At 36.2% G+C, this 12,362-nt stretch overlaps 1 protein-coding gene across 1 annotated transcript; it reads left to right on the top strand.

The window, feature by feature from the left end:
* Positions 1 to 226: 226 nt before the first annotated feature.
* On the top strand, positions 227 to 9,459 carry LOC144445967 (uncharacterized). Its single transcript, XM_078135620.1, has 8 exons — positions 227 to 355; positions 1,719 to 2,091; positions 3,295 to 3,445; positions 4,106 to 4,157; positions 4,723 to 4,764; positions 5,871 to 5,977; positions 6,375 to 6,521; positions 9,024 to 9,459. The coding sequence occupies exons 2-8, from the start codon at positions 1,766 to 1,768 to the stop codon at positions 9,138 to 9,140; spliced, it is 942 nt and encodes a 313-aa protein (XP_077991746.1). The 5' UTR covers positions 227 to 355; positions 1,719 to 1,765; the 3' UTR covers positions 9,141 to 9,459.
* The last annotated feature ends 2,903 nt before the right edge of the window (positions 9,460 to 12,362 follow it).

Genomic DNA, 12,362 nt, shown 5'->3' with positions numbered 1-12,362 from the left:
CATAAACATACACCCGGGTTTCAAGCCAGAACTTTGCATAGTTAATTCCAGTGTCACTAAATTTCTGTGTGGCAAGAGATCTAGTAGTTCTCCTGATTCGTTTTGTCGCAGACTTTGTTTGGCCACCTAGCCACGTAGTTTACGCCGCCGCCGGGTGGTTGGCGACATTCAGTTAGTTATCGCCTGTGTATAGCGCCCTCAAGACGTCAAAATGAGAAACAAAAAATGGCGACTTCCAGTCACTGAACATTGTTTATATGCTGTATAAATACATGTGATTTCTCTCTAGTTGTTTGTGTGTACATGGAGTTAACTCAGCTGTTATTGACGTAGGCTGCGTTTACCAATATTGTATGTAAGTATATGGCTTGCTTTCGGCTTAACTCATTAGGTCCAGAGATGCCGAGATACCACGGCTTTCCATTCTGTAGTCTACATATGTATCTGCTAGACCTCGGATGTTCTTCGGATACAATTTACGACACATGACCGAACATCGCTATCGAGGATGGAACAAGCCCTCACTGCGAACTTCGTTCGCTTATTGTATCGGAAAAAAGCCCGAACGTCTAGCAGCAAGACTATCCATTCTGCGGCACTTCGTTCTTCTTCACCACATCATTCACAGTCCCTCTATCACCTGTGCATTAGGATCAGATTTGACACACACACGATGTTATTCTAACGTTACATGCCCATGTTCGATCAACCAACACGTGCGGTTTCTGGAAAGAGTTCTTTTGTAACCACCTGAATTTTGTTTTTAGGACCCTCAAAAATAATGATGGTCTTATTTATACCTCATTAAACATGGTTGTACCGCAATCCATCAATTACAAAAATGGTAGGGAAGGGGGCATCATGTATCAGTGGGGGGGGGGGGGGAGATCATATACTGTGTTTTGTATAATATATCACAAATTCACAAATGATAGGCAAAACCACCAAAGAAGAAAATACACTGTATTACTCACAAATTAAGATTCTGGTAAGTACGCATTGTAGTAGGAATATCGGGCAGCATTGCAGTGAAGAGATCCTTGCCTTCTCGTGACGTGTGTTTTCTCCAAAGGTACTCTGTCAAATGCAATCCACACTCACTGTGGGTGTGTGTACTTGGAAGCTGACATTTACTTTGCCACCAGCCTGGCACCAGGTATTCTCAATCACAATCCTGCATGCACCTGTTTCGATCTGGACCTATGCAATAGGGAACTTGCAAACCCACCATGTTGAATGTTGCATCATGGGAAATGTAATAATAAATACTAATCAAATAGCATTGTAAACAATGTTGATACATTGATTGTAACCACAAATAATCAATTCATAGTCACCCTGAGCAATGTGGGAGGTTTATTTTAATCGGAAGCTCCAGATAGGTATTACGATAACCACAGATAATCCCATGGTCCTTTGCATTTGAGCATGCTCAGTCTGGATTGCAAGTTCCCTATTATATAAATGTGAAGTGTTCTTACAGCAGTGTTCAATATGCAGCCCAGCAGTCAGTGATAATTGTGGTCTTTGGTCCAAAACAAAAGAAGTGATTCCATGTAGTCCTTATAATATAATACTAATATGATGACCAGGGACTGAAACATGGCCCTTTAAAAGTATTTCAAAGGATAACACAAGAAAACAATATTTATTTTCATTGTGGTTCATAACTTTCATCTTCATATAATTTATTGCAATTTTTCTATTTTCTTTTGAAGGCAATATTAATTGATACAGATGTTTGATTGGTGACGAATTGTTAACCATGGCAAGACATGATAGTGACCATGACAAAGACAGGAAACGTCACAAACAAAAGAAACATGACCGACGATCAAGGTCAAAAAGTAGAAGTCGTGAAAGAGATTATGATAGCCATAAATCAAAACACAGAAAAAGCCGTAGAAGGTCAAGATCACGGTCTCCTGTAGAAGACTATAGATCAAAGAGAAGAAGTCGGCGATCAAGAAGTCGGTCGCGTGGACGTCGCAGATCAAGAAGTAGGTCAAGAACACGTCGTAGGTCAAGGAGTCGGTCTACTAACAGGTCAAAGAGATCCAGTAGAAGGTCAAGATCAAGGTCACCAAAAGTGTAAGTTTTAATGATTCTGTACCTGATTGAAAATATCAAAAGCAGTAAACCTGAAACAATGGTATCTGGTTCAACAAAAATGTGACTAATATTGCTATATTTCATTGTTCAATTTACAATGTAAGTCAGTCTGTCCACATCTCACCTAGCTAGCTGATGAACATTAACCCCACATGGGAGGTCACTGACCCCACACATGGGAGGTCTTGTTTTGTACAATGCCTACGTAGCTAAAAATTGGGTGTCATGTACAGGCTGTACTAGTAATCACAATGAAAATTGTCACAGAAGATTGTATGACTTACACAACTTACAGCTGAAACAGTTTTGTTAGTTTGCTAGAAGACATTTCTAAGTTGATCATATTGCAAGTTGAAGTCATTGGTTTACTTCATAGATAGCAACACTTTTACTACTGAACACAGCATGTTTGTTTTTGAGAGAATCTAAAAAGCTGAAATGATAGAAAGCAAATGCAAATGCTCTCTTCAAATACAATCCTACTGTGTCTAGTGAATAAAACAACAAATCTCAACATGCCAAATAAGTAGATGTTATTCCCCAATATTTTCCTTTGTTCAGCCAAGGAAAAGAAAAGTGATTTAAGGGGTCTTTATTGCTACGAGTTGCTAGACAAGATGTGACAACACCCTTAGATCATGAGTATTTTCCAGTTGAATTAAGAAAAATATCGGAGAATAACATAATTATACCATCGCCAATAATATCAAAGAAAAATCAGGGAAAGTATTGGTAATTTTAAACGTTTTGACTCATATTTCGAACACAGCAGACCCAGTAAAATAGACACACTTTATTGTTACAGAGATGCACATTGTCTTGATGTAGAATGACCAGAGTATATACATATATTCCATAGTTATGGCTTATACATGGTATAAAATAACATTGATCATTAATTGTATATGTTATGTACAGTCTTCTGGTGAACTCTTCCTGTTTTAGCTGTAAATGTATATGTTATGTACAGTCTTCTGGCAAACTCTTCCTGTTTTAGCTGTAAATGTATATGTTACATGTATGTACAGTCTTCTGGTGAAGACTCCCTGTTTTAGCTGTATTTGACTTTCTCCATGTATACCTACATGTATTTTACTCTGTAGCAACTAGTCAACTTTGTTTTACATTATAAGATATTGTGCATGATTGATCATGACATTTATACATTTCAATTACCTCTAGATCTAAAGATCTGTTTGGTCGTGACAAAAGGAGAAGTCGAGACCGTTCCTACAGTCGATCACCTAGTGTACCAAAAGTACTGCTAAAGGCAGATCTGTTTAAAGAAGAGAAAAAAGATCCATTTGCTGATGTGCCAGGCTTTGAAGATATGGTATGTACCAGTCCATTTATTTGTACGATTAGTCTTGTCTCCGCTAAACAGAGTTAACACTCAAATGACTAAAATCTGTTGAGGAGGTTGGTCTGTTCGAATTTGATTCAGTTACCAAATATTGTAGACAGAGACTTGTTTATTGAGTTTGACTATTCATCCATGTGCGATGACAATCATGGTATATCATGGTTAGACTCTCACACAGCCCTCAGTGTCCTTGCTTTGCATTTACATTTTAACCTAACAGACAGTCCAGTCTCCTAGTATGTTATTACTTGTTACTCTCTTACACTCCAGTCCCCTAGTAATAGTTACCTCATTTGAACTGGTGAAGCTCACTGCTCAACCACTTTGAATATTTTCCAGTTGACTTTCTTTGAATATTTGTCCAGTTGACTTTTTTTGTCAGTTACAGATAAGGGAGAACCATACTATAAGATTACACTAGCTGGTGGGTCAAAGTAAATGTAAAAACAGATAATTTAGTTAGTTTGGGTTGTGAGTGACTCTACTCTGCTTCTGAATAGCACTCCTAGTGGCCAAAGTATGAAATCTTTTGTTTTTCTGATAGCCATAGTACAGTGTAATCACGTCATTAATTTTACTTGATTGGATTGTTCTAGTTCAAAATTAAACAATGCCATTGTAAACTTACAGACCCCTGCTGAGAAAACTAAAGTAAAAATGCAGAAAGCATTAGAGGCTGCTGGTAAGTGTATCCAACATTCAAGTGTCTATTAGCAAAAAGTAATACAGTACACATAAATATAGCTTCTACAGTTTCAGTTCATCTGTTTACATTGAGTAAAAAAAGTAATGAAAAGCAGCCTTATAGTTTGGCTAGTTTAGCATTGTTCTCTTGATTGGCCAGTCGTAGAATACTCTACACACTGAAGATATACACCATGTTGTCTAATGAATGTTGTCATAATTGTAAAGACTGACCACTTGAAGATTGATGGTGGAGGGGGGATATTTTATCTGACTAGTACAGTACTTAGGGATGGCTTTTACTAGTAAGTCTTAATGGAAAGACTAAGTGGGGGAGGCAGAAATTGGGTGTGTGTGTGGGGAGGGGGGGGGGGTGAGACTGACTCCTAGCACTGTTTTCCCTGACTAGATATTTGTACTGCACTCAAGCATTGACTAGAGTTTGTCTGGTTGACCTTAATATACATAAAGTGCTTAACTGTGGGGGTGGGGGTGGGTGTGTGTTGGAGTGTGTGTCCAATATGTAATATATGCTGTAATACATTTTTTTCTTGATAATTTAGCTTCTGCAGATGCTGCATTAAGACAGAAAGGTCTATTACAAGGTAAGCCTCAGTTGTGACAGAAAGGTCTATTACAAGCCTCATAGACAGAAAGGTATATTACACCTCAGTTGTGACAGAAAGGTCTATTACACCTCAGTTGAGACAGAAAGGTATATTACTAGGTAAGCCTCAGTTGAGACAGAAAGGTCTATCACAAGGTAAGCCTCAATTGTGACAGAAAGGTATACTAGTATTACAAGGTAAGCCTCAGTTAAGATAGTGAATTATAACAAATAATAATTTGTCATATTTGTAATTCAAGATGGCATCATCTATATATGGATATTTGTTGTCAACAGTTCCTACGTACTTTCCTAGTTATGTGCTGCTTGATTTCTCTCCAGATTTATCCAATCATTGCAATGTTTTATACCCTATCTTTTACAATCAAATAGTAATCATTTAGAATTCACTATAATCTTACAATGTTTATGTATCATTTACAACTATAATTCTAATCTTGGAAAGTTTTTAAGGATATCATTTACAACTACAATACTAATTTGTTCAAAGTTTATGTATCATTTACAGCTAAAATTGTAATCTTGGAACTAAATGCTAATGACATACTAAATCTTTTGCAACTGAAATGTATACCTGTATAAGGATTTTAGTTCTACTGCTAAAAATAATAATAATAATAATAATGTTGGGTTCTTATATAGCGCTTTCACAGTCCGTGCTCAAAGTGCTTTACAATTATTACCCCTGGCTCGGATCAGAACGGCACAACAGCCCTTTAGTCTTCCTCAACTCCCCGGGGAGCATACAATCCATTGCAGCCATTTAAGTGCATAGGATTAAAGCCTTCACATTGCAACCTCTATCCTACCAGGTCCCCAATTATACAGCTGGGTTGACTGAGGCACAGTTGTGGTTCAAATCTTGCCCTAGGACTTTAGCCATTCAGAAACAAACAGCAGGCAGCGACGGGGCTCAAACCTGCAACCTGTAGATTCCAAGCTGGTCATGCTAACCATTCACCCATCATGACTCCACCTGTAAAACCTGTGTATACAACTTGAGTAAAAGTAGTACATTGTATATAGCTTCTGTCGTGATGTTTCTTTGAAATAAAATAAAGTGTGTCTGTACTCTCTTAACAGACAAATTAAGTGTAGCTGAGGCATTACAAAGACAACAAACACTTGAAGAGATCGAGGAAGATGGTTTTGTACCATCAACATTTAAATCTGGTAAAGAAAGCAAGCTGGTAGGTACAAGTATTAAGTTAGATGTTTAGTCCACATTGTTTGGCTCTATTGCTGTGACTCTATAGAGACGAATTACCATGAGACTTATAAGCCGTTTTGCAAGATAAAAGTGTCAAATGTTTAGCAAAAACATGCACGCGCACACACACACACACACACACACACACACACACACACACACACACACACACACACACACACACACACACACACACACACACACACACACACACACACACACGTGCGCGCGCGCGCGCGTGCACACACACCAATGCAAATCACATACAGGTATGCAATAATGTTACAGTGCAGTGTAAATTCAAGAGTACACACACACTAATGCAAATGTTACAGTTCGTATCTAATACCACTAACAATTCTATTATCTGTTTTCAGAATGTTGGTGGTATGACTGGTCTTGATAAGTCACATGATGCTGCCATATTTGGTGGTAATCCTGACAACATTACAGTAGAACCCTTTAAAGTTGCCAAACCAGGTACTATTGTCTACAAAGATAGAGGGCCTCTTGCCTCACACAGTGTAAGTACTATCGTTCAATCATGCAAATCACTCCTTAGGCTCCTGATTCTTCTACACTGTAGATCAACTCTCCTGTTCTCATTCAAGGTACATGTAATAATAATAACCTTTATTCGTCCAAATAAATTCGGAAATTTGTTGTTCACCCTTCTTACATACAGACCTGGTTAAATTTTTTCGAACCCAGACTGCAGAGGTAAGAGGCGTATGAGCTAACCGACAACCCCCTGTAAAATGTAATAAAATGAGTAAATTTTTATTGGCACTCTGTTTGTGAATATTAATGTATTCATGATGCAAAGGGTTCTAGTACACCTCTTATCACTGCAGTCTGGGTTCAAACCCACCTGATGCCGGCTGGGGGTTCAAACCCACCTGATGCTGACTGGGGGTTCAAACACACCTGATGCCGACTGGGGTTCAAACCCACCTGATGCCGGCTGGGGGTTCAAACACACCTGATGCCGACTGGGGTTCAAACACACCGGATGCAGTCTGGGTTCAAACACACCTGATGCCGGTTGGGGTTCAAACACACCGAATGCAGTCTGGGTTCAACACACCTGATGCCGACTGGGTTTTGGTAAAAAAATAACTAGGTCTGTATGTAAGAAGGGTGAAACTCAGTTTGACAAGTAAAATTAAAACCATGTACAAACATTATTGCATTGCATGAGATATGTAATTACATCTTTTTTGACAGTAGAAGGTGATTGACTTCAAGCAAAAAGTCATTTGGCTCAACAAAATTATTCATATCATTGTGTGGTTTGACAATAATCTTACCAACATTATATACATTTGTACAATGTATATCTCTTTGTGTGGCAAAATGACTAATTATGGACTCACAAGGGCACCCTCTTTGGTCGCTGTTTCTTTTGCTGCATGCCTAATTAGTTAGCTGTTAGTTGGTGCCTTTTTGTGCTCTTTGTCTATGTGCCTGTTGTATTGTATTATGCTTTTCTCTCCCCCCCCCTCATTAATCAGTGTGGGTGTGTGTTCTGTCCTTGCATATTAAAATGAAATTTAAATGACCAGCGTGAAAGGAATAGACACAACTGTGATTTTCAAGATAAACTCAATTGATGAGACCCCTGTGTATAAACAATTACAATTTTTGGAAAGCCCAATTCAAATAATCAACACCAAGTGTGGTATCTGATAACAAGAGGTCGTAAAATACAACAAGGATGCCAAAACCTAGACTGAGTGAAGTTAACATAATTAGATACACTATTTTATACACAATCTTGCAATACAATGGATTGAACCTTAGACTGAGATTGAACACAAGACATCTATTTTACGACCTCCTGTTATCAGATACCACACTTGGTGTTGATTGTTTGAATTGAACTTTCCAAAGAGTGTAATTGTTTATATACAGGGGTGTTATCAATTGAGTTTATCTTGAAAATTACAATTGTGTCTTTAACACTGGTCATTTGAATTTCATTGTATATACATTCCACTTTCACTTGCATTGTCTCTGTGTGTAAGCTAAATGTACCATTATCTTAGCAGAATGTCATCAAATCATGTACATCGCTTAGTATCTAGACATGTGATCATTTTTGAGTATCATGTCCTATCACAACTAGCAGTTCCTGTGCAGTTTTTTGACTTTATTGAAGCTACATGAACAGAAAGGATGTGCAAATTTGTGTGTGGTAGTTGTAATTTACCCCACTGTGAGATGACGTCAGTAATGTCACCATGTGATTAACACCAACTCTGAGATGGATTACATAATGTAAACAGGATTTAATGAACATTATGAATGTCTGAGTAGACAGGAGGGTATAGATTCCATGATGGACATAGACATTATAATATGTGATGGGTTAAATGTTGCTGTGGGAAATCGTGATCAAATTTAGGGTTTAAATAAATGATCTGTATGGCAAATGCTAGTAGATGATAGATGAAATCCCCACATGACTAGATACTATTACAATATACATAGTAGCAGTATACTGTAAATGTGAACAATTTTGCTAAAGACTTATTTTCAGTTATTTCATTGGAAAACAAAAAATGCAAAAATTAATAGTGACCAAAATTTATTTTAATTTTACTTGACCTTGTTTAACGAGGGTAGCCTGGTAAACTCTAAAAGGAGTTTATCTCCCCAGGGCCCTCAAAAATACCTTCTTGTAGATGAACACAATGTGCCAGTCTGGTAATTAATGAATATTAGTCTTTGAGAACTAGCTGAAGACTGTAAAATTGCAAAATTTTGTAGTAGCAAAATATCTAGGTTTTCAGTATACTTTTTATTTAGGCATATCAATTGAGCAAGTATAACAATTGTACATCAATTTGTGTCATGTCAGTCAATAACATTTAGCAATGTTAGTCAGATTTCTGGTGAGTCAGACAATTCATTTCAACATCGATGGCTTCCATTGCGTTGATATAGAAGTAACAACAAGAAAATAACCGGAGAAATGTGGTAAACCATACTAATTTGTTTGTTTGTTGTTTGTTTGCTTGTAGTTATTTGCTAGTCCTGAGGAAAAGGAACAGCGATGGATTCAAAAGCTAGAAGCTATGAGACGAGAAAAGATCATTATGTACAGAGCCTCTACAGTGAAACAAGAACAGTGGAGTTGAACACAGAAGGTCACTAAGAGTATTGACATAGTATTGAAACATCCAGATTTTTAATCATAACTTTAAATAGAATGATTCATCGCTACAAACATACACGTCTCTTTTTCCCATTTGTTTCGCAACCTATAGACTCACATTATTTTTAAGGGTTTCCTGATAAGAAACAAATAAACAAGGGATCACCCTTTAGATACATACAAAATGTACACGTAGAATATTGTATGCTTATTTTTATACCATTGCTATAGTCAGACTCAATGTGAGTTTTGACACAGGAGAAATTAGTTGAAAAAATGAAAAACTGGATTTTGGCTCTCGTTCACATTGTATTTTGTTAACGTGTGAATCACTTACCAAAATCATAACCTCCATTTGCAGTAAGCCTGAACTTTGACCTTGAACTGTGACCTTGTAATCTGTCCTATTGAACCTTTATCTAGGAAACTAAATACTACCTGACATAATCAATATAATGTTGTAAACTACTGTCATCCACTTGACCTTAGTTAACCTGCCTCAGGGTTGACTTTAAACTGTTCACCTTTGTCATGTTATTTTAATCAAGTTGCCTCACAGTCAACACAACTTGTATAGTGTGAACCCCCTAACTGTGTGGTATTTAGATTGGCACACAACACTCATACAATCAAGACCATGTCACCACATACAGTGTTGTCTTTCTAAATCTGCTAGCTTGACAATTACATTACAGACATTTCTATATTTCTTTGCATGACAAGACAATTTATAAACATTGCTGTATTTGCTTTGTATATCAGTGTACATGGTTGAAGTATGCTTCAGTAAGTAGATACTACATGTACAGGGCTGGTACCTTCAAAATGGGCAAATAATAACTCCCCCCCCCAAAAAAAAAAAAAAAAAAAAAAAAAAAAACCAAACCAAACCAAACAAAAAAAAACAACAAAAAACAAAAAACTCTGTAAATCCCACATACCCCCATGAAATTAAAACTACTAGAATAATCAGAATATTATCACAGTCAGGTTTATTTTCCCATATTCAATATATCCATGCGTATAACAAAGCGTGAATAGTTTCCAACATTCAAAAAACAGTGTGCAGTTTTTACATACAAAATATACACACTCAATAATGTTTGAAACCAAAACAATTTCACATTCAAAATAAAAGTAAAAATAAATAAATATCGCCTCTTTGAGCGCCATGTAATAAAAACTCAATGACTATTGACTCTAAAATGTAAAATGTACATATCGACTCTAACATCTAATAAAATCTCCAAATCTTTACAGTTGACTCTTCCAAAATGTAATACATTTCCATCTCGCTTTTAAAATGTAATAAAATTTCCATATCAATTGTAATGTAATAGAATCTCAATATCCACAACTATCCACTCTAATACACTTACTGCCTGGCTGTATTCGAGCACTTGTCGACACCTATTATTCCGTCTATAGCTAGCAACTATTTCCTTAGGTTGAACACATAGGGAAATATTTGCTATATCACAGCATGCATGAGAGGTAAATTATTGTTTTTGTAAAGCAAAAGTAATATGTATATACTATCTCGGCAATTGTCATAGAAACGTCCCTAGATAGGCATTCACATTCTGAATAAATATAACTAAGTTTTTCAAATGACTGTCTTCAGCTGGTAATATAATTTTGCAAAGGAAGGTATGTGGAATAGGTGCAAAGTGTATGTGTGCTTTTGTTTCTATAGATACTGTAAATGTTTTGGACTGAAGATACATCTTGTGTTCACTCTGCCGATACTGATGTTTCCACAATAATATTTCTACAAATAGAAGCATATATTGTATTAAATCTGCACTAGCTGCAACTGGGATAGATTTTCATCAAATATATATTCACTAAAATTGGCAAGTTACTTATAAACAGAATGTTGATTTGTGGTTAACAATGTCCGTAAGTGGGGCAGTGACAAGTTTAAAGCCTGGTTTTGAATCTGTCACCATATTAAAACAGTACAAGTTGGTAACTGGGGTATCATTTTTTAATCAGATAACCACAATCTTTTCACTGTAAATTATTATAATACCAATAACCAGACATCGTACATTGTTAATCTGTGGTCTATCATCCATTAGTATTGTCATAACAGGTTTAATTCGTGACCGCCGTTGAGGGCGATGATTTTTGGGTACGGACCTAGACATCAGTTTGATTTGATTTGTTATGCATACAGGTAGTAAGTTATTGTATCAAAGAAAACAATTTCAAAAAATATATTAAGTTGTAGCTCGCGCAGTATTATTTTTTTAAAAGTTATATTCAATAATAAGTTACTACATGTTCTCATGTGTAAGACTCATATTTACAAATTTTAATATAGCGAATCTAATTAGCAATTAGTGATTTGAGTAATGTGATACTATGCACAATGTGATATCTATAAATAGCACCCAATACGTAACAAAACAAAATACACAGTGTTACACAAAGATAAAGCTGTATACTCCTGTTGTCTCATCAAAACCTGTGAACGTGAACAAGGATAATACATCCAACACTTAATAAGTCGAATACTATACTGTGAATATCTTTCAAATATACAGCAAAATGTACACTCTAAAACAGCTTTTGTCGCTTTAACATTGGTTTAGAAGAGTAATCAAAATGCGTAGTATCATCCCTTTGGCAGCATCCACCCGATTTTCATTATTTGTCCTCTGTTTCAAGTTTTGACTAATTGTCGTTGATGGCGCTCTTAATACTACGTCACACTGATGTGGCGACGATGATTACGTTCATAACACTGGTAGATTTACATAGCATAGTTTATGGCTATTATTCAAGTTTCTGGTGAACGCTTGATTTGCAGTAATGAGAATACATAATACTAATACTATTGACTGCCCCTATTTCAATTAATATGTACAATTAGATTTTCTAGAAGAAACAGTTTTATACGAAAATCAAACACGTCGCACATATATTTTGTTTGTGTTGTGTGAGCCTCAGAAATAAAAATCTTATAATTAATAAACTGTTTCTATTAATTTGTTCAAGAAAACTCCAACCCATTCTTAATTCAAATCAAGAAAAAAAATCAGGGGGTTAACGTATGTATTTTTGAAATGACATCAAAATAAAGTCAAATTCAATTGACCACCGAATACTGTGTTCATTAGGGAAGTGACAACTTGAAGATAGTGCAGGTGAACCCTAAAATTTGTTTTAGTATTTCAAAAGGACTTAAGAACAAGTT

The sequence above is a fragment of the Glandiceps talaboti genome, chromosome 14 (assembly GCF_964340395.1).
Source record: "Glandiceps talaboti chromosome 14, keGlaTala1.1, whole genome shotgun sequence".
Classification (NCBI taxonomy): Eukaryota; Metazoa; Hemichordata; class Enteropneusta; family Spengelidae; genus Glandiceps; species Glandiceps talaboti.
The sequence above is the reverse complement of the archived record's forward strand: the minus strand, read 5'-3'. Positions and strand labels throughout refer to the sequence as shown.